This window comes from Gossypium hirsutum, chromosome A13 (assembly GCF_007990345.1).
Source record: "Gossypium hirsutum isolate 1008001.06 chromosome A13, Gossypium_hirsutum_v2.1, whole genome shotgun sequence".
Lineage (NCBI taxonomy): Eukaryota > Viridiplantae > Streptophyta > Magnoliopsida > Malvales > Malvaceae > Gossypium > Gossypium hirsutum.
Genome location: NC_053436.1, coordinates 74,872,706 through 74,895,889, shown reverse-complemented (window position 1 = coordinate 74,895,889; position 23,184 = coordinate 74,872,706). Strand labels below are relative to the sequence as shown.

Genomic DNA, 23,184 nt, shown 5'->3' with positions numbered 1-23,184 from the left:
ATTGAAAGAGAAAGAAAGATGATGACTTTCCCTTTTAATTTTTTTTTATACCAAGCTTAAGAGTAATTAATCTTAGTTTATGTTAAATAAATTAACAATTGTTTAGTTAATCTACTATTAACACATCGTCCACCGTTACCCACTTTAAAATGGTCTAATTGTTATTTTAAACCTTTGTTTAATTGCAATTTAAATCCCCAAGTCATTTCCTAATTAAAAATCTATAACAATTTAAACTTTATAATTTAGTCCCTAAACCTTAATTAATCACTAGTTTGGAAAAATTATTTATCCAAAATTCAATTCATCTACATAATAATTTTATAAATAATTTTATTTAATAATTAAAAACTCGATTTACTGAAATAGCGTCCTGAAACTATATTTTTTGACACCACTAGAAATTGAGTTATTATAGAAATTGTCCAACTTGGAATCTTAGTAGTTTAAATTTAATTCATTGTATCGTTTTGGTGTGTTTTGAATCATATGTTGTTGTGGAATAGGTGAATTGGTTGTATGAAATATTTTTGTGAAATTTTAGGTCCCTTTAAACTTGTACCAGGTTGATTCTTGTGAAAACAGTGAGTCACATCGCGACATGGAACCTTTGACATCACGACGAGAAATAGAGCAAAATTATAGGTGGCGACGTTGCTGCTCAAGGTCATGACAAGCACTAAAAAAATTCACATTGCGATGACGGGCTCTTAACGTCAAGACGAGGCAAGACAGTATATTGCGTCGCGAAAAGGAAACCCTGACGTCATGTTATCAACCCAAAATTTTAGAATCTTTACAATTACGTCTTTTTTCGACTTTAGGCAAGCATAAGAGCTTTTGTAAGCTCGTATAAGACCCATAGATGATTATGTTTCGTCTTATATACTTGTTTTAGTTATATTTGAATGTTTAACGGTTTGAAAATAAATGTAAATTGACAATAGTTGCTTCAGCAACGAATGTGGCACCTTGTAACTTGGACTTGGTGATCGGGTAATAAGGTGTTAAACAAGCTACTTTCTAGAGTGGGAAAGGATGTGGTGATCAAAACTATAGCTCAGGCTATTCCAGTGTATAGTATGAGTTTTTTTTTTTTTGCTTCCTTACATTTCTTGCGACGACTTGCAAAAGATGATGAATTCATTTTGGTGGGGATCTAGTGAAGGGCAGAGGAGAGCTCATTGATCATCAGGGGACAGGCTTTGTGTTTCAAAGAAATTTGGTGGGATGAGATTTTGTAATCTGTATTGTTTTCTCTTTTGTGTAGGATTTTCAAAGCTAAATCTTTCCCACTATGTGGGTTTCTTGATTCAATGGAGGGTGCATCTCCCTCTTTTATTTGGAAGGGTATTCATAAGGCTAATACAATGATTCTCGAAGGTACTAGATAGCAAATTGGAAATGGAAATGTTATTAGTGTCTTTCACAATCCTTAGGTTAATGATGATTTTTTTTTGTTAACACTGCTCCTTTTGATGGACATGATAGTCTACGCTTTTGTGATTTCTTTCTCCCTACTAAAGGAATGAGGGTTAAAGAGTTGGTGAAAGGGTTGTTTGCATTGTATGATGTTAAGAGAATTTTGTGCATGCCTGTGAGTTGGTTCTGAACAAAGGATGCTTTTATGTGGCACTTTAATTCTAATGATCATTATTCTGTTAAATCGAGTTATCAAGTAGCTTTTTTGTTTTTTCACCAACATTACAAATTTCACATCAATGGTCCTTGGCAATCCTTTTGGAACAAGGTTCTTCTGGCAAAAATCAATTTTTTTTTAAGGAAACTATTCTGTTGTTTTGTGCCTTGTATTAGTCAGCTTTTGACTCGTGGGAACAAATATTGGCCCTCTTTGTCCGAGATATCATTAAACTAACAAGGATTTGGATCATATCTTTATATATTTCCCTTTTGCGATTCCTTTGTGGCAGGAACTTGGTTTAGCACTAGATGTTATGTCAATTGATGAGTTTGTTCATAGGACTTTGGCTGATCAACAAGATGGCTAAAAAAGGCTTGTTTTGGAGATGTTATGAGGTATTTGGCATAGCAAGAATATGGTGGTTTGGAAACAAAAAAGCTATGACGACCAACCAACTTTGTACAGCATGGGAATGAATTTAGAGGTTCGTTCACAACTCTTACATTACCGTGCGTATACAAACATTACTCTTAAAACATATTTTAAATATTAACATTACATATAAACATAACTCATAAATTAATATCAATTTCATAAGTAATGACAACTAAATGCGAAACATCATTATTTTCAAGTCTTTTGTATTATTGTCACGATTTCATATTATTACAATATTAATATTAATAAATATTCTACTTAAAAACTATAATAAAATGTAGTATAATTTATAGTAACTCATTATTAATATTATCATATATGAAATATAAATTTTATTTTTTAAATAATTAATATAAATTGTGTCAAATTTAATTTAAATAAATAATATTTTTATTTTATAGCTAATATAAATAAAAAAACACATTTATAAATTTAAACCGAAATTTTGAAAATGACTACTTTATTTTGCTTAAAGCCAATTGATTTGATTTGAAAAACTATACATTTAATATTATTTTTTCGCTTCTCGGTGCTAAACACACTCTAAATATAATGTTCTAATAAATACAAAATGATAAAACACCATGACAGATTAAATCGAGTAACACGATAACTCAGTCTTCGTATAATATGTTTTACTTTTTATTTTTTATAAATACAACATTCCATATTTATATTCACATGACCGACATAGAAAAATACAATTAGTACAATATTCTGGGTTCCAAGTTTACTAGCGCACCTATAATATCATATTGCAAATTCAGAGATTTGAACCAACATAAACAACACCAACCAACGAGACTAAGATTTTTTGCTCAACTATAATATTTAAATGCTAATTAAAAAAAATCAGGCAATTTACTCAAAAACCAGACACTAAAACACTTAATTCAGACTCAATAATTCAATGACCCCAAGCGACACGAAATCAAGTCTCATTTAAATCCCTAACCCCCATAAAATAACAGATTCAATTTATACTTGGACGACTCATTTGCAAGAAAATTAGTAATGGATAATTAAAATAATAATAATAATAATAATAATGAAAGTCAGGAATAGACATCATAAAATAATAATTCTAAATCAGAGGTTTAAATATCATCTTTGATCTTTGTATTTCACATGTGCCCTCAGACTGACGCTAGTTCCAATGAAATTCAATGGATGTTAAACAGTATTTATATATACAAAGCAAAACACAGCAGATTAGAGTTGTATAGCCTTACGCACCTATAAGTCTCCTATACTATAAGTTCATCTTCCAGATAGTTATACTCAAAGATGAACTCAGTCTTGATTCTCTGACACCTGAAAAACATGACACATTATATGTTTTTCATATATGCATATAAAATAAATAAAAAGAAATTTAACAATTTGCTATCATAAAATGAAGTGAAAATGCACAACAAAACATTATGTTGCAACAATACGTGTTCAGTATCCGACAATTATGTCAGATGCATATATGAACATGGGAAGATATGAACCTTGAAGAATCCTCCGAAATATATGAAGACATTAGGAAAAAATGGAACATACCTTTGCAAGATATATACCCGTATCCAAAACACAACCAAGTTCAAATAACACAGATGAAAGGGAACGAAAGTAAACTAGCCAGGGATAGAGTTGATTAATTAAAAAGGTGTAATTCTTAGCTGACTTACCATCCATGTTGGTGGTCATCATTTGCCACGTGAAAATCAAAGTATACATAGGTTCCCTGTTCAAATTCATCAGTAGCAATTTTTGGTTCCTCATGCCGCTGAAACCATGTGTTGTATTTTCTATGGTATCTCCAAGATTGCTTCTTCAGCTCCTTTGCAGCTAGATATTGTTGATAAGTGTTCTGCACAAATTCTGACATGTTGGAGAACTCACCAACAGCTGTACTAAGAGAGAGAGATTAACTTATTTTACCTGTTGATAATAAAATGCAACAAACAGTGTATCAGTGCCAGTGCCATATCCATCCATGCTTATGCGTTCCCAGAAGGCAGGATTATTCACTATGGGTGCCTGAACTTGAGGGTAACTAGCAGGTGTTGCCGCAGGGTGCTTCTGCAAAATACAAACAAATCATAGTTAATCAAGCCTAAAACATCATCCTTATTTTCTTTTCAAAAAGAAAACAGATCAATGGAGATGCCATACTGGAGTATAGCTCCTCACTCGTTCTGAGTCTTTAGGTTGGGGAATTTTGTAATATGCAGCCTCAAGCATCTGCATATTGTACAATTGATCATGCATTCCTCCAGAATTTGTTGAACCACTGAGGCTGTCACCAATGGCACCAAGATCGGAAACACTTCTCCGGCCAATAACACCAAGACCACTAGAAGATTGGTTATATTGTAAGGGTTGTCCAGGAGAAAGATCAATATCCCTAATATTTCGAGCAGGTTCCGTCAAAGAGCCTGAGACAGCAGCCTGCAGCAAAGAACCATTTATAAACCACTTATGTTTGATCCCTCACATCTTTTTGCAATCAACATTCACCTAAAACCACACTCCATACAGCAAACAATACAATTTTTAAACCAAGAAAAATAAACTGTTACTTTTAAATTATTCTTCCCACATCTTTTTATTCTATCTAGTCAAGCCCATGAACATGAGTTTTACAAACTACAGACAAATATAGCGGAAAAACTTAGACAACTAATGGGATTACTTACGGATTACCAAATTAAAAGTGAAGAAAGTTATGATTGAACATTTTTACAGACAGAGTGCCACAACAGACTACATAATGCATATAGTACAATGTACAAGATTAGGAAGTATTCAACATACAGGAGAATCAATTGCATATGGAGCTTTCAAATCATCTTCATTCATGAGATTTTTGGCAAGCCCAGAAGTTTGAATAGCTTCAGAACTTGAACCATCAGGTAAACTCTGCGGTTGTTGTTCCTCAACTTTTGCAACGCCAACATCTGAATATATATGATCTTAATTGATGAAAAAAAAAAGTATACGAGAGACCAAAGCACTATTAATTTCTTTCCATGACTACTTAAATAAACAGCCCACAGCTGTTGTCCATAAACTAGATAACAGGTTTTCTGCTGATAGCTTTTCAGTTCCAACATTGTTTGAAGAAAAATTCCAACAATTGCTCTAGAAAACATTTTCTTGTATGAAAAATACAAGTTATATCCTTGAAAAAGCTTTACTTGGAATTGTTTTCTAAAATGACGATTTACCATGAAACCAAACATGATGTCGCAAAAGACCCTAAAAAAAAAATAAAAAGAATAGACAAGGGGTGGAGGAAGAGGTTCATAGTTGTTCAAGCATCTACTTATTATAGAATAATTTAGTGTTGGATGAGCCTTCTTCATGGATGCACTCGTACAATTTGATGATATGATATCCTTCAGAAATAACTCAAAAAGACATTGCCTATCAGAAAGAATTAAGGTCCAAAAGAAAATCAAGCAAATTGGATGATACCAGCATCCTTAGGAACACTTGTTGCCAATGCCTGCTGACCAGACTGCTGGTGGATTGAGTTTGGTTGCTGCTGTAAGCTCGCAGAGGTAACACTATTAAGACCAGGTGCTTGGCCACCATGTCCCAGACCAGGTGGGATTGAGAAACACGAGCTTTGAGGATTGAACTGCAAGCATAAGATCATAAAAGATAATTACGATTTTCTTTCATGAAAGAAATTTGTCTGAGAGTTTCCACCAATTGGCAGTGCATAGATACATCATACATATGTAATATGAACTGACAACAAAATCTAGATTAGCATTCAACTTTGTTAGTAAGAAGTTGAACAGCTTGGTTCAGGCTAAAGAAATTCATCCACAAATGAGACCTGCTGCATGAGAGGGCTTTGTTGTTGTGCAGAAAACTGATTATGATTTCCTCCAGCAAGAGGAGACATGCTGCTAAGCAGGTTGCTATGGCCTTGCTGCTGCACTTGCTGGAACCGTTGCAAAAACTTTTCCCTTATATCAGGAGCTATCTCAGTTCTTCCACGAAACTGCACCTAAAATACAAACATTTGCTACTACATCAAACCTGACACGTATAGCATGGGTACAGATCCATGACAAACTAGCATACCAGCTCATTTTGATTCTGAAACGAGCTTCCAGGCCTCCACTGCATGCCAGAAACCATTGAAGGAGAAAATGCTCTGCCAGGTAGTCCAGCAGACTCGTTAGGATTACTAGAATCAACAGGTGCATTTCCATCATTTGACTTGGCTGCCTGAGGCAAGATCATTCTGTTACTAATAGGTGATGTCAAAGATTGCCCCATGCTACTATTCCCAAGTCTCTCATCAACTCCCAAAATATTTCTTTTTGCCATGTCAGAGGCAGGAGGGACAGCACCAAGGGCCCCGTTACCAGAAGCCACACTTCCAGAAACAAGGGGTATAGTAGATGAAGGCTGACCGGATAGACCTCTACCAATGCCTCGTACTTCAGTATCAGCAAGGGATGGAGATGACCTACGGCCAGGGAAGTTTGTGATATCTTCTTCCTTTGTAGCATTAGATAAATTTACAGGAGGAGGATTGGTGGTGCCAGTGCTTTCCAAGAGGCCTTGGGCAGAATTTGAATCTGGAAGAACTGAAGGAGATGAAGCACCAGACAAACTATGTGGTGGAAGATTCAGTGGAGCAGGGGTTACATGGCTCCCAGCTGGTGTTGCTGCAGCAGAAGAATTAATTGTACTACTTTTTGGAGGTGGGGTCTTTGCTATATCAGAATTACTATCCTGGGAAGCTGTATCTTCAACATGCTCCTGAGAGGAACCACCCTGCTGATTAGACCAAAATAAGACCCACTCTTATACATCAAAAGCATTCACCAAGCCACCAACTAAAAATGAAACAGCTTATTTAGGAAATTTTGGCACATTTTCAAACATCTGACTGCATCATTAAATATATATATATATAAAAAAAAAGAAAGGAACAGAGAAAAGAGAACACCTACAGGCAATTGAGACATTGATGCTGCCAAAGATGTCTTCAAGATTGGACCACCCTGCCAAATCAAGGTTTTCTTTTCCAAGTTATTTTCTATAAAAGATGCCATTCCATACACTGTTCTGTTAAAAAATCGCAAAAATCTAAGAAGCCAGATGATGCATTTATATCAGTGAACAACACATGCAAGATAAAAGACCTTTGGCCAGATAAAAGGCCTTGTTCAAGTACCAAGAAGAACCAACTTAATCCCAAATCCTAACATATTTGGGACTGGCTACAAGAACCTAGACATGGGAATCTACATCATAACACATACTCGAATCCTCCTCTGATCATCCCCCAATCAACCAGCATCGCTTCAAGTTCTAATAATTTCATATCATTCATTACCTGCACCCATATCTTTTTTAGTCTAACCTTTAAACCTTTGCAAGTTTAATGTGCTCCATCCTTCTAATAAGTGCATCCTCGAACTGTGTCCTTTGTGGCCAAACTGCTGTAAAGTGTAAAAAGTTCTCTCAACTTATCATCTATAGATGCTATCCGGACTTGAAGAAAAATTTCCTCATTTCTATTTCCTTCCTATTACCAGACATCTATTTAAGTTCTTAAGATATGCACCACAGCTACATCATCTTTACTATATGTTGTTTCTTGTTAGCCTAACATTTCATACCAATATGACAAAACATATCTAAAAGCCACCTTCAAACTCAAAGGCGTATTGCAATGATACAAATATCTTGTTACATTCCTCCACTAAGCCACCAGCCCTTATCTTATGGTTAACATCTCCATCCACCCATCCCTTTGAAATATCGACCCTAGGCACTTAAAATACTCTGCTGCTAGTAATACCATTAGTGTGATCACACCTTGATCATTTTTCTTTCTTTGAAGTTATCAACCTTCTACGATCCTATCACCTTTCCTTCTAATGTTAACAACCTCATCACTAAACTAGCAATCTAAAACTATACTTGCTGTATTTCACTTTAGCTTTGTCACTCATCCATTTACTCTCTTAAAGGCAAAATGCTGATATGCCTCTTGAACATAGCCCTCGTAGCACTACTTAAGCCTGGTTCAGCATTGCCTTTGAAAAAGGCTGTGAAAAAATGCTTTTGAAAAGTTTGGTTTAAGAATTAAGTGCAGCATTGAAAAAAATGCTTTTGAGAAGATACAATATCCATTTTAGATATGATATTGTAAATAAAATAAATATGCATTTAAATGAAATTCAAATTCGTTAATATTATGATATATGAAACTAAAAATACTTTATTGTAACTCGTTATTCATATTTTGATATATGAAATATATAAATTGTTTGTAAGATATAATTTGAATATATAAATTATATTTTGGATATTAAAATTACAAACAAATATAACCCTTACAAATTCAAAAATAGAATGCTATATATTTTAAATTATTTCCAAAAAAGGAAATAGAAGGAAATAGAATGCTATATATAAATGAGCGCAAATAGATACTTTAGCTCAAAAGTGGATTTTCCACAAGCCAAAAGCTAGAAATTTTAGCTTTAGAAAAGCACTTTTGACATCAACAACTATATATTTAGCATTCCTTATGGCTTGAAAAGTCCTTTTCAAAAGTAACGCTAAACACAACCTTAGCACTTACACATAAGAGGTCCTACATTCCAAGATGCTAAATAGAAGCCAAGGTTTTGGCCTTTCTTTAATTCCCTCCAAGGCTACAATCATTATTCTAGAAGAACCTTTTCCCGTTTGACACCACAGAAACAAGTCAATGCAGTGCACTGCTTCCAGGCAGCAGCCAAACAAGCTTTTTCCGTTTATCAATACTCCCCATTGTTGTTCACATACAACTTTCTAAAAACAATATGCTAGTAAATAGCATATCTTAGTGAGAAACAATGTCAAGAGAAAACTGATTTGGATTGCAATTTCTATGAAATGATACAAGAATCTTCAAGCAAAAGCAACAAAACCAAAAACTTTACCTTGGAAAGTGGGCCAATTGCAACTAGATCTTCAAGAGACTCCACCTTGTCTAGAGGTAATGAGCTGTAGAGCTCATCAACATCATCAAATTCATCAAAGTCCTCCTAAGAAATAATTAGAAAAATATATAGAAATGAAAACCCACATAATGATCAACAAAGAGCATATAAATACTGCACTCATAAAAATAAAGTACAAATGAATTAGAATAAAGAGGCAGATCCCATTAGCACCCCAAAACTATTTCTTGCAATGAAAAACAAAACCTGATTTCGTTCCACATAATCATCCAAGAAGTCTTTCACGTCATTGACTTGCTCTGGACTCAATTCATCATTGTCCAATAGTCTCAAAATCAATTCTAACTTCATTATATGAGCTTTGTGTCGTGTAATTGATGTCTCCAAGTGTGTCTGCAGCAAGGAACACAAGAAAAAAGTTATATCAAAACAAAGCATTAGTCTTGCATTCGTATTTTCTCTTCCAATTCTACCAGTCTAGGTGGTCTCATCTTTCCTTTCTTCACAGACAGCCCCTCAATCTCAGCTTCAAAACTATCAATCTGGGATTCTAACTCTCCAACCTACTCAGAGAAAGAGTGCACGTTACATGATAGCTTTGCTATATGACTAAGTTTAAGGAACCTAATAATTCCTCCAAAATACAAAATATACAAGGAAAAGTTCAGCAATACCGGAAGTTAAAAAATGATATTTAATTTATTCAGTAAAAAAGGATAGAATGGCAAAGATATTATGGAATAACTAAAACTTGAACCATAAAGGGGTTGAAGCCATTCCTGCCACAAGCAAGAAAAAGGTGTAGAAAGGATAAATTTCATACCACATTGTTCAACCAATCCCTTGTCTCTGACTTAGCCTTCTCCTTCGGATCCTACAATGAATTTGACACGTCAAAAATATTTCAAATAAAGTGGACAATTTCAAGACCCCATGCTTCCAATCAACATTAATTTCATTTAGCATGAAGAAGTTTACAAGACATGAAGCCTACACAATAAGTGTGGTAAGAAGAAGTAAAGAAGTTCAAGGGATCAATTAGAGCAACTGAAGATCTAAAGTCCACTTAGACCTAAAAGGTACCACTCAGATTCTATGTTTAAATCACTGACAGGTAAAATCTTAATATGAGTGCAATGGTATAAACCTATACAGCAGATTCCATGTAGTGACAAAAAGGCTTAGTATGTGTTGTTTTCATTATCTTTCATTCATAGGTAATGGAAACAAAGAAGATTCACGGATGATGCTTACAGTTTTGGGTTGTTGGCCCAAGCCTTCTTTAGAAAATGCTTTTGTCTTAGTCTCCTTCTCACAGATCTTAAATCTTTCCATTTCACGCTCAATTTGCTTCCGAGCATCCACCAGGGCCTGCTCATAAGAGGCACTAATCTATGTTGATAAACAACACAAGAAAAGAGTAATAATAATCAGATTCAAATAAAAAAAAATACAAGTCTACAATTAATGCAAGAATGAAGTTTAAGTGCCACTAAAGGCAAAGGTGATTCAACAATACAGAAAGACTATGAGATTACAGTAAGAAGGCAATCACAATTACAGAAATTACTTAATGAAGCATAATAAATCAACTAGTCGATACAAACAAAACATGTAAAAGACCTTAAAACTAGTAACTAACTTTCTTATCCTTGATCTCGCTCGATTGAATCCAAGTCTTGATCTGGTCCCTGTACCTTTGCAGCTTCTTGATTTCCTTCTTCAAGTCAGCCTCAAATTTCTCCTTCTGATTCGCATTATCAGTATCATAAACCTAAAACAATATACAATCCAAAAAGAACCAACAATCAACAACCCACGGTTCAATTTGCTCTACAGATAACTAATTACTTGACAAAAATAAAACTTTACATTCTTTTACAACTCTTTCTTCCTCCTTTATCAAGATAAATCTGAAAACAAATTAATAATTAATAAAGAAAATTAATAAAAACAAATTTAATATATTTCCAAAAAACACTTCATAAAGTAGTGAGACTATAGTAACACAAATGTTCGCTTCAATTTCAAGGGAACTACAGATCGACTATCATTTTTAGAGTCGGCTTTCCTGCATTTTCTCGGGAACCAAACAAAAGAGAGAACAGAAATGAAAAAGAATGACTTTTCGCAAAGAAGAAATCTTAATGGTAAACCTTGTTCCAGATGCTATCGAACACATCGACACCTTCTTGGACTTTCTTGAGAACACGATCGATCTCTCCTTGTAGCTTGCGACTCGCTCCCATCGTAGAATTCTGAATGTTTCCAAGGCGATTTAAAGAGAATTTATCATCCAAATGACAGAATCAAAATCCTTATCAGAGATTGATGGCTCAATTTTTGTAGTTTTAGAAGCGTCGAGTGGAATTTTGCGCGACTCAAGTGAGATTTGATATCTTTGCGCTCATTTAGGGCTTTATTTTTCTGCTAAACTGTATAAATTTAAGGGTAACTTAGTCCATGGTCACAAAAATAGATTTTGGTCAATTTTTTCTCTATTTAATCACTAATTGTGCCAATTTAGTATTTTTTAATGATTTGGTAAATTAGCATATTGAATAATTGATACAATGCATTTTGTTGATTTTTTTTATTAAAGTTTAAGAATTTTTTTTATAATTAGTCTGAAGAAACGAGGTCACTTTAGTTGTAAGACATTTAAGGTCTAATCTGCCTTAGTAATCTGTTAAAAAATGAAAATTTTAATAAAAGTGATTAAATTTCATAATTATTTTATTTAAAGTAATTAAATTAAGAAAAAAATTTTAAGGCGACTAAAATAGAATAGAGTTGTAGTTTACTCTAAAATTAATTAATGAAAAAGAAAACGAGATTACATGCAACTACTTATAGGATATCTTACTAGAATCATCTATCTACAACTATTTATCCTATGCATTAATGTTGCATTTATTATTAACACTTTACGTGGTAACTTGAAGGAATGGAGAAATAAAAATATACAAAATATAATCTTTCTTTCCATTTGTCCGTAGGTGTATTGAAAGAATTTTTTTTTTTTTCATTTATTACATGGTAGAGTTGAAAAATGAGAATAAAATAAAATAAAACTTTTAAAAAATATTTAATTTTGAACTAATATATATTTGTCTCTCATTTTTTCTCTGTTATTAGGTAATTATGCATTAGGATAAAAAAATGATCTCTTTTTTTTTCATCACTTTTATTCCTTACCAAATATACTTGAAACATCCCGAATTTTAAATTAATTAGAGTGCAAAAATATTTTAAGAATAAGGAAATAGTCTACTAGTTGATTGATAAATGGAAAAGCATGGAATTAAATTTTGCAAAAATCCATTGTTTTTTTTATGTGTGTCATCCATATCCTTGTAGACTTAGGTATAGATATTATCTTTAGACAAGATAATCTGCTTTTAGTCCCATTCTCTCCACCCTAGTCGTCCCTCTCCTTCTCCTCTTATTTTCTCTTTCAATTTTTTTCCTTTCTTCCTTGTTACTGCCATCATAGCTATTGATCTACCATCTTTTTCATTTTTTTTCACAAAATCTTGCACCATCTCTCCCTCCATCTTGCTTCCATTTTTCCCTTAATTTTCCAACCCCAAATCTGAAGTATTGGATCTCTAAGAATGATTCTCCTTGTTACCAAGATGTGCCATTGCCACCCTTATCAACTAGTTTGTCTAAGTTCTCCTAATTTCTCAATTTCTTGATGAATCTTGAGAGTTCGAAATCCAAATTTCCAGATTTGGAATTTGAGAGATTTTTAAGGATTTAATGGATATTTTTCCATCCTTCTAAGTGACCTTAAAAGTGATTTCAAATCAGCCCCAATTTGGTCACCCTTGATGGTGGTGCGGACGCCTATGGGAAAGAAAGGGGTTTGTTCTTCTTTAATTTCTTCCCATCTTTTTTCCAGCATTATTTTGGGTTCTTTAACCCTTTCTAATCAACTTTTAATTATGTTTTAATTAGGGAAAATAGATATTGATCAATCAACAATTCAGATCTAACAATTCGGGAAGCGTATGTGTGGTTGATTGTAAACTAGTTTATAGTTTCGGTTTAGATATTGGGGAAAGATTGTTAATTGATTAAATAAAAATTTTTAATCAATGATTAGATATTGATTTTATAGTTTTTTAATGTGTTAGGTGTCGACTTAAACACCTCAAACCAACAGTGAAGCTGAAAGACGCTTGCGCGTACGATTCACATCAATTCAGTGTAAAAAATCTAACTAGTTTGGATTCGAAAAATAGTTATAATTATAATGGTTGGATTGAACCCATAAGTGGGTGTTTGGAGGCTATTTAAAAGGCATATTAATTAAGTTTAATACTAATTTTTAATTTAGGTTAATTTTAAAGCTTAATAGAGAAACCGCAAGATTTACGAGTGTGCTGTGAAAGAGCGTAAAATAAAGTGTGGGTCCTAACTCAGGAACCTAATTAATAATGATGATTTTATTGATATAATTGATGATTTAGTTTGTTGATTGGCCTTGGCTAGATAGCTAAGTAATTAAATTTGTAAGTGGCAGAACCATGTACGTTTCAAGCCCTAATTATTTGGCATGTTCAAAGTTACTAAATTGACTGAATGATTGCATGATTGATATTATTGTGAACGGTTAGTTAATGTGAGGTACGATTGGTTGTTTGTATAGCATGATTTTGAATGAAAATAAGGTTTATGCATGATAGATTGATATGAGTAATTTGTTATCTAATGATTGAAAGATTGCTATACATGCACACAGAAAAGTTTGTAAGAACACACGAAATTGAGATTTGTTAAAGGATACCTCCTTCATGGTAATTTGAAAGTTGGATCAATGATCCTATTCACTAAAAAATTTAATAATTCGAGGGCGTGTTGAATATGCCAATAAATTATGAATGTATTGAAATATGACTATGTATGAGATTGTATGACATCTTGCATATGCATTGGGGTAGGTTATTATTGTATGACATATTGCATGTGCATTAGGGTAGGTTACTCTGATAGTTGACGGAGGAGTTCCATGGAAAATTAGTGGCATATTAAGTTCGCATTTATTCGTAGTCAGTGCACTGCGCTAGAGATTCAAGGGGATCTGGCAATTTTATCACAATTATTCGTTATTTGTCAATTCTATCGCAATTATTCAGTTATTTTGTGATTTTATCGCATTTATTCGTTGTTTGGAAGATTTTCTGCAATTATACCCATTTGGTGGTTTTACATCGAGCTTTGCTCGTATTCATTGGAGTTTGGCAGACGGGTTCTGAAGAACTCGCAGTATGTAGCGGATGGCTGGGGTAGGAAATTCAATTTGCATTATAACTTGATCATGACTCATTTCATTGTTATTATTGTTGTTTAATTATGAATTATGACTTTATGTATAAATGTTTAAGTGTATGATTAATGTCTTATCGTTTAGACTTATACTGAGCTAGTTAGCTCACCCAATTACTTCAAACTACTCAAGTAATGAGCGGAGTTAGGACCAAACTTGGCATGCGGACATACGTGGACTTTAGACTTCATATTTATTTTTATTGAATTTTTATTAAAGTTTCCCTAAATTTATTTAGTTTTTGGACTGTAAAGCGATTTGAACTGTGGTTTGGGACTATTTATGTTTTAGGGATTTTTCATGCATGCATAACTTCACACATGAGAAAGATTTATTATTATATACTAAAACTGGATTAAGCATGTTACTTGGCTTAATTAATAATTGGGTATTTATTTGGTTTTTCTGTTGCAATCAGGAAAATAAAAGTTATTTTTCAAAAGCAACGATGTGTAAAGAGTTTTCCCGAAAACCACACTAGTGCTTCAAACTTGACTTAATAAAGATTGTATCTTAATAATGAACTTTTTCTCAAAATAACCAAGTTAACCGCGGTTTTATTAAAAAGAGAGTGCTTTTAAGGTTTTGAACCATCGATAGGGTAGAATCGTATGTAACTTTCACAATTCAACCATAACGTCTAAACTGGATTTGGAAGGTTACATTTAGTGGTATCAGATCCTAGATTCAAAATCTTAGACTAAATTTTTAATCTTTTCAAAACAAGGCTGCATACATGCATTCATGAAAAGGGTATTCTTAGGAAAAACCAACCATAGTATTTTGAAATTTATTTTGCAGGAAACGAAGAAGTTCGAAAGTTCGATGCCATGTCCATAGAAATAGTAATGAAACTTTAGTATGATAATAAATACTACTTAATAAAATTTTTAATAAAAGAATTCTAATTAAGGATGCATTAAAAGATTTAACAAAGTACTAAAAATGTTCTTACTTATTGTAGATTCATAAAACACTGAAATGAATACTTGTGGAATGATAACTCGTGGTAGGAGTGGCCATAGGGGGTGGCCTTTGAGGGCTTCGGTTGGGTCGGCTGCATCTTTAGAGCTAGAACATAATAATGAATAGAATGATGTTAATAGTGAACCCACTACTGAGGGTGGGAATATGGAAAACCGGAATAATGATGAATATGATGCGAATGATCTTGTAACATAGGTTTTATTAAAGGCTTTGAATCGAGTTGTTAGGGATCTGATGGGCGGTGTTAATCGTGGAATGATTGCTGAGAGGCTCCACTCTAATGTGGCAGAATTGTTCAAGGGTATTGCTGTAACTACTCCTACAGTGGATGAGTACTGGATGGAGACCATTGAACGTATTTTGGATGATTTGGACTGCACTCCTAAGTAGAAACTCAAGGGTGTTGTATCCTTGTTGAGGGATAAGGTATATAGGTGGTGGCAAGTAATGGTTAGGGGTAAGCTACCAAAGCATATTGATTGGGCTTACTTTCAAGAGGCCTTTTAGGGTAAGTTTGTGGGTCTTCGTTATGTGGAGGCAAAATTTCTGAGGTTGAGCCACTATGTACCTAATATGGTGGCGTTTGAGCAGGAGAAGAGTTTTTGTTTTCTGAAAGGTCTAAGGTATGACTTTAAGGTTCAGGTAGCTCCGTATTAGGAGCGTGTGTTTGAGGCTTTGGTTGAGAAGACCAAAATTATTTAGGAGATCAAGCGCATAGAGAGCGAGAAAAAAGGGGAATTAGAGGGAGCTGTCCAAAATAGAGATGGGCTCAGCTAGCCCAAACCCACATCCTGTTAAGCGGTCTAGAGAGGCTAGGCTACAGTAGAATAGAGAGGTAGTGGGCCTTAGAGAAGGGCAAAATCAGGTATGTCAGTATTGTCAAAGATGCCATATGGGCAAATTTTGGAGAAGAATGGGTGCTTGTTTGGTTTGTGGCTCAATGAAGCATATGATTAAAGATTGTCCTTGTTGGTATGATTAGGTGTAAGCTCCAGTTCATAATGTAACACCCCTAACCCATATCCAAAGCCAGAATAGGGTTATGAGGCATTACTAAATAACACATCTCATTCACATACATTTTTACATTCATTATCAAAAACCATTCGCAAACATTCACATTGTCCCTTATAAGGTTCTACGAGACCTTAAAATATGTTTAAGAATGGTTTGGGACTAAACTAATCACATATAAAAATTTTAAAACACTTAAAAAAATTTACATTCATAGGTCACATGCCCTTGTAATCAGGCCGTGTGCCTCACACGGCTACTGGACACGCCCGTGTCCTAGACCGTGTGAAAATAGAGCATACATACTAACTTGCACCATATGGCCAAAGACACGCCTGTGTGCCTTGGCCGTAGGAAAACTGGAAAGGTTACTAACTTGGGTCACACGGCCAACAACACGCCTGTATATCTAGGCCGTGCTCGAGATTGACTTAAATTTGTAGGGCTACCCCATGGGACACACGGCCATGTAACATAGCCATGTGTCACACACGGCTGAGACACACGCCCGTGTCTTTGCCTGTGTGGACAAAAATAGGCCATTTGCAAAGCCAATTTGCCACCCTAATCTCATGCTCACATTGTAACCAATTTGAAATCATTTTCAAACATTTATAGGCAACCCAAAACATACCAAATTCACACACATATTATACCATCTATTATCAACCATTTTAATTACTCAATTCCACATTCAAAATATACCAAATCATTATGCCAAAATCATCACAAGCTTGCATAAATTCCATATTCACTAATTCATCATAATGTCATCTATTTCATATCACAAAACACACCATATCATCATCTCAACCAAATCAACTCATAAAGCATTATATACATCACACATAACACTTACCAAACACATAATTGAAGCCAACTTAAATGGATATACATACCACATTTACAAGCCAAATCTCATGGTTAATATCATGACTCAAAACATACTAAAATAACACTAGCCTATACATGCCATATACCATATATACAAAGCTTTAAAAGTACTAAAAAGATGATTGATAGTGTGATGATAGTTCCTGATGATCCCCGATATCTGAACTAACTTTGATACTCTATAAAGCAAAGACAAATATCACACAGTAAGCTTCATAGTTTAGTAAGTTTGTACCAATTATACTCAACAGTTCATATAATACAAAACATCAATTAATAAACACTTATTAGTTCCTATATCATCATTCAATTCTAATCCACCACCATTTAACATGTATATACAATTTCATCAAGCTTCATACACATAGTATCAACTACCACATAGGTATCGTACATACCTGAACTTTCCCATATTTATTTATTTCATTCTTACCTCTTTGTTGAATACATTAATTCGTTCAAAAGTTTTTCAATGCTCTAAGAATCCGTACACTTAGTACATCAGTAATTAGCCGACACTATAACGATCTTGCACACTTAGTGCCATCACATTAAACCGTAGCTATCTCGGTATCGCACACTTAGTGCCTCATATAGCAGAAGTTATTCCAATTTGCACACTAGGTGCTATTTATAGTCAAAGCTATTTTGAAACGCACATTAAGTGCCAAACATAGTTGATTTATCATCGTACGCAATCGTAGTCACATATATACAATTTATGCATTATTAAAGCATTAAAAACATAATTATAACTTCATTTATCACGTACGAACTTACCTCGTACTTGAAATTGATGAATCGGATCAATTACTCGATAACCTTCAATTTTTCCTGATCTAAATCCGAGTTCTTTCTTTCTTGATCTATATGTATTCAAATTTAACCCATTTAAACACCGATTTATTCAATTCAATCCAAAAACACATATTTTGGCATTTTTTCAATTTAGCCCCTAAAGTTACACATTTTTTCAATTTAGTCCCTATTTCTAGCTAGTCGAATTTCCTAGGGATCCCTAGCAGCCCAAAACTTTCATTTATTTCACAATTTAACTCCTCAATTTACACTTTTCTCAAATTAATCCTTAATTGACATTTTTGTCAAAAACCTCTTTACAAAACATGTATATCAAGCTACAAGCTTTCATAATTCATCATCAAACATCATAAAGCTCAAGAATTCATCAATGGAAACTTTGAAAATCATCAACGCTTTCAAAAATTGAGACATGGGCTGGCTAGAATAAAAAGCAACGATCACAAAAATATAGAAATCATCAAAAACTGATCAAAAATTTGTACCTTAATTAAGCTATGCAATGGCTGAACCCTAAAAAAACTTCTTCGCTTTCTTTTCTTTTGATTTTCGGCTAGGGATGAAAAAAATGATATTAATTTTAACTTAAAAGCCAATTTACCATTTTATCCCTTAATTAGAACATTTTAAATCACATAATTCAAGGCCATTTATGTCCATCTCCACTGTCAATGGACTAATTACATCATAAGGACCTCTTATTTAATAAGCCATGGCAATTAGACACCTTTATCAAATAGAATGAAACTTTTGCATTTTATGCGATTTAGTCTTTTTTCTTAAATTGAGCTATTAAACGATAAAATTAACTTACAAAATTTTCACACATATAAATTCACATACTGTAAACACAAAAAATAATATTAAAATAATTTTAAGACCTCGAATTTGTGGTCTCAAAACCACTGTTCTGATTTAGCTAAAACCAGATTGTTACACATAATCATGGCCATGCTAGGGGTCAAAATTAGAAAGGGTAATCAAGGTGCTCAAAGGGGCCGTAATCAGAATAGAAATGGGAACGGCATCAGGGACAGAGAGCATCAATTCAGGGTGTGAATAGGGCTGAAGCTAGGCAACCTGCCTTGGTATATGTGGCTAGACGCCGAGAAGATAGAGATGCGGCTAACGTCATAACATGTACCTTTACTATCTATTTGGTTCTTTATTTTACATTGATTAATATAGGATCTATTCATTCTTATATTACATGGGATGTGGCTATTAAATTGGTTATTGGTGTAAAGAAAATTGAAAACACTATTACTGCAGTCAGCCCTTTAGGATCCACGGTACTTGTGAATAAAATTTATAGGAGATGTCCTTTAGAAACTCAAAGAGAGATTTTTCCCACCAACATAATGGAATTGCCTTTTAATGAGTTTGATCTGATTTTGGGGATGGACTGACTAGTTAGACATTAAGTTCGTTCGGATTGTGCTCTGAAACAGGTAACTTTAGTAACTGGTAAGGAAATTATTATGGTCGGGGAGCGTCAAAATTATTTGTCCAATATGATTTCTGCCACAGTAGTAGAAAAGATGATGCAAAAGGGGTGCGAAGAATTTTTGGCTTATGTTTGAGATGAAAGCGCTATTGATCCTTCAATTGATAGCATTCGTACTGTAAGGGAACTTTCTGATGTGTTTCTTGAAGAACTTTCAGGATTGCCTCCAGATCGGGAAGTAGGATTTGATATTGAATTGTTGACAAGAACGACACTGATGTCTATTGCTCCCTACAGCATGGCACCTAAAGAGCTTATGGAGTTGAATGTCCAGTTACAGGAATTGTTGGATAGGGGTTCCATTAGGCCCAGTGGTTCGCCATGGAGCGCACCAATTTTTTTGTGAAGAAAAAGGATGGTACACTTCAATTATGCATTGATTATCGACAATTGAACAAATTGACTGTTAAGAATAAGTATCCCCTACCAGGAATTAACAACCTATTTGATCAATTTAGAAAGGTAATTATTTTCTCTAAAATTTACTTGAGATCAGGATATTACCAACTCAAGGTAAAAGAATCTAATATTCCTCAGGCTGCCTTTAGGACTCTTTATGGACATTACGAGTTATTTTTCATGCCTTTTGGGTTAACTAATGAACTAGCGACCTTCATGGATCTTATAAATTGTGTCTTTCAGTCTTTTCTTGATCAGTTCATCGTTGTATTCATCAACAAAATCCTAGTGTACTCCAAGACAAAAATGAAAATGATAAACATTTGATAGTGGTTCTAGAGATACTTCGTGAAAAGAAACTTTTAGCTAAACTCTGTAAATGTGAATTTTGGTTTAAAAAAGTTATGTTTTTGGGTCATATGGTATCAACTGAAGGTATTCGTGTATATCCCAAAAAGGTTGAAGCCATCTTGGATTGGAAGCAACCAAAGAATGTTTCGGAGATTCGAAGTTTTCTAGGTCTCATTGGGTATTATCGAAGGTTTGTTAAAAGTTTTTCCTGAATAGAAACCCTTTTGACTAAGCTATTGAGAAAGAAGACTCCTTTTAAATTGGGAGAAGAGTAGTAAGCTAGTTTTGAGAAGTTAAAATTCGTGTTGGCGGAAGCTCCCGTTGTAATTCAACCAGAATCTGGTAAGAAGTATATGGTGTACAGTGATGCTTCACATGTTGGGCTTGGATGTGTCTTAATGCAAGATGGTAAGGTTGTAGCTTATGCCTCGAGACATCTTAGGCCACATGAATGCAATTACCCCACTTTTGATTTGGAGTTGGCAGCTGCTATCTTTGCTCGTAAAACCAGAGTTTTAAATTTTTTTCTAAAAACAATAACTTGATTGTGTTATCTAAAGTAATAAACACTTAATTAAAATTGTACATTTATAATTCATCTAAGATTAACTCTTTGATTGGGTAGTCTTCTCTGCTATCCTCAAGCTCACGTCTATAGAGTGTGGGCTCGCTTCGAGTAAAAAAATTCCATACAATTACTAGCGGGGCAATTTTGTAATTTCTTTAAACTTTTGTGGTCAAGTTGTAAATAACAAGAATGTCTCTAGAAATTTTTTGAAATAATTTATTTAGAGAATTTTCTCTCTATAACTTTTCTTGAATTTAAGTATGTGAGAATAATGATCCATGCTCTCTTTATATAAGGAGAGTTTAGAGAGAGTTCAAATAGTATAAATATTATATTAAATTTAATATTTCATATTAATATTAAATTAATAAAATATTATCTAGATGAATATTAAATTAAATTTAATATCTCATATTAATATTAAACTAATAAAATACTATCTAGATATATATTAAATTAAATTAAATATTAAATTTATTAAAATAATATTATTTTTGAAAAAGTATTTTAAATCAAATTATCCACTAGAGTTCCATTAGGAGTATGAATTTTCCACTGCTATACTATAGAAGAAACGCTATCGCTGACCATCCACTGGTCGTCGAGTCGCCGCTATCATAGTCGCTGTGCCTGGAGGTGCCATTACCGGCGTGACTCCCCTCGGCATCCCAAACCGTCATCGTTTTCCTCGAATAGGTCTAGTCGACTCGACACTTAGACAGACCGTTTGAATGGCTGGCCCTACACTTAGACTGTCCCTCTTCCCTGATCGATAAGTGTTTGCCTAGGCCGATCATTGGCATGTCTAGCTACACGGGGTATAGCATCTCTTGGTTAGATGTTTGAAGGCCTGGCTTGTTATTGCCAATGGGGTTGGCTGAAACCCCCAACAAGCTTTTCGAATAGCTTGCTGCCATGGTCGGGGCACCATTAGCTAGGCATTCGTGTGCCTAGCTACTACGACAGCCAGTTCAGTTGCTACCAGTTTGGCTAGGCCAAGGACATCTCGACCGGTCCATTCCAGCCACCGGTTGTATTGTTAGTCATGTTTCACACATCAGGCCCAGTTCAACCAGTTTTGAGTTTCAGTATCGATTTTTGGTTTTCGAATCCAATTTTTTTTATCTCGGGTCCAATTTTCAAGTTCAATTATACATTAGGCTAATTGTCTTACTTGAAAATTGATTTCCAAAAATATCATATTTATTTTAATTACTTTGGTTAATCTAATTTTATTTGATCAAATTTAATTTTCTCAAAAATCAGTGAGATTTTCCAAATCAAGAAAATTCTTTAATCAAATTCTCTATTTGAACAATTCTTACAACCACCTAATTTAATTCCACATCGAATAAATCGAATCAATTAAACTATTTCAAAGTCGTAGAATTTTCTTCTAATTGAAATGCAATTCGATCGAGTTTTTATTGAGATAGAGAAGGGACCAATTAGACATATACAATTAGGCTTAAGTTAATTATAATTATGTCTAGAAGTATCGTTCCGATAATTCATAATTTACTTAACTATGGAGTCAGTCGATAATTCACAATTTACTTAATCATGGAGTCAGTCGACAAGAAGTACCACGATAGAAAACTCATTATTGTATCTTCTTTACGAAAGCAATTCATCCAGTTGCTTTGTCTAATGACCTCGCCACGTGTGTGTTACCCTTATATGATATCCTTGATTCTTTTGAGTTAAATCTGTTCACTCAATACAATCTTGTTTTATCTCATTGTCACCATCGTGTCTCCTTAATTATTAATATGATTTTTGTCAACTAATGACTATGATAAATTGCTCATTTGAGAACAAGTAACCTATGACCACGTTCCATATTTATCAATCCACACAATGCCAATGAGAGGATATCAATAACTCTTTAATCGAGCTATGAATTCCATTGTTGCTAGTAAAGTCATGTCATACACAAGTCATATACCCAACATACCGACTACTGGCTACCAGTTACCGGTTACTGGCTCAATCATCTTTAGAGCATAAACTTCCACTTATATTAAAGCATATGAGTTACATACGTATGGTCAGTGACTAACTCAAGATTTAGGTAAGTGATAATACTAGAAAGAACATATGTTTTCTCCCTACTTATTGGTTAATTTGTACACATTTAGTTATCTTTAGCACATATTTTAGCATTTTTAGTTCAGTAAATTACATTTTATAACTCAGTTGATCTTAGCCTATTTACCCTTAATTTTATCATGTTTTGATACCAATGCCGCT

At 33.9% G+C, this 23,184-nt stretch overlaps 1 protein-coding gene across 16 annotated transcripts; it reads right to left on the bottom strand.

Annotated features, from left to right (window-relative positions):
• Positions 1–3,144: 3,144 nt before the first annotated feature.
• On the bottom strand, positions 3,145–11,527 carry LOC107893651 (CCR4-NOT transcription complex subunit 3). Of its 16 annotated transcripts, XM_016818707.2 has the most exons (17): positions 11,214–11,485; positions 10,930–10,970; positions 10,700–10,831; positions 10,312–10,449; positions 9,881–9,931; positions 9,531–9,620; positions 9,304–9,450; positions 9,037–9,141; positions 7,051–7,101; positions 6,170–6,874; positions 5,919–6,092; positions 5,549–5,714; positions 4,886–5,028; positions 4,244–4,519; positions 4,010–4,150; positions 3,757–3,938; positions 3,145–3,394 (listed from the first exon to the last, which is right to left on the bottom strand). In XM_016818707.2, exons 4-17 carry the CDS (start codon positions 10,390–10,392, stop codon positions 3,328–3,330), a joined length of 2,379 nt encoding a protein of 792 aa, XP_016674196.1. In that variant the 5' UTR covers positions 10,393–10,449; positions 10,700–10,831; positions 10,930–10,970; positions 11,214–11,485; the 3' UTR covers positions 3,145–3,327. The 16 variants fall into 16 exon arrangements, with proteins under 16 accessions (XP_016674196.1, XP_016674191.1, XP_016674194.1 ...); XM_016818702.2 differs by lacking the exon at positions 10,930–10,970 and having other exon boundaries at positions 11,214–11,527; XM_016818705.2 differs by lacking the exon at positions 10,930–10,970 and having other exon boundaries at positions 4,262–4,519; positions 11,214–11,527.
• Positions 11,528–23,184: the final 11,657 nt, after the last annotated feature.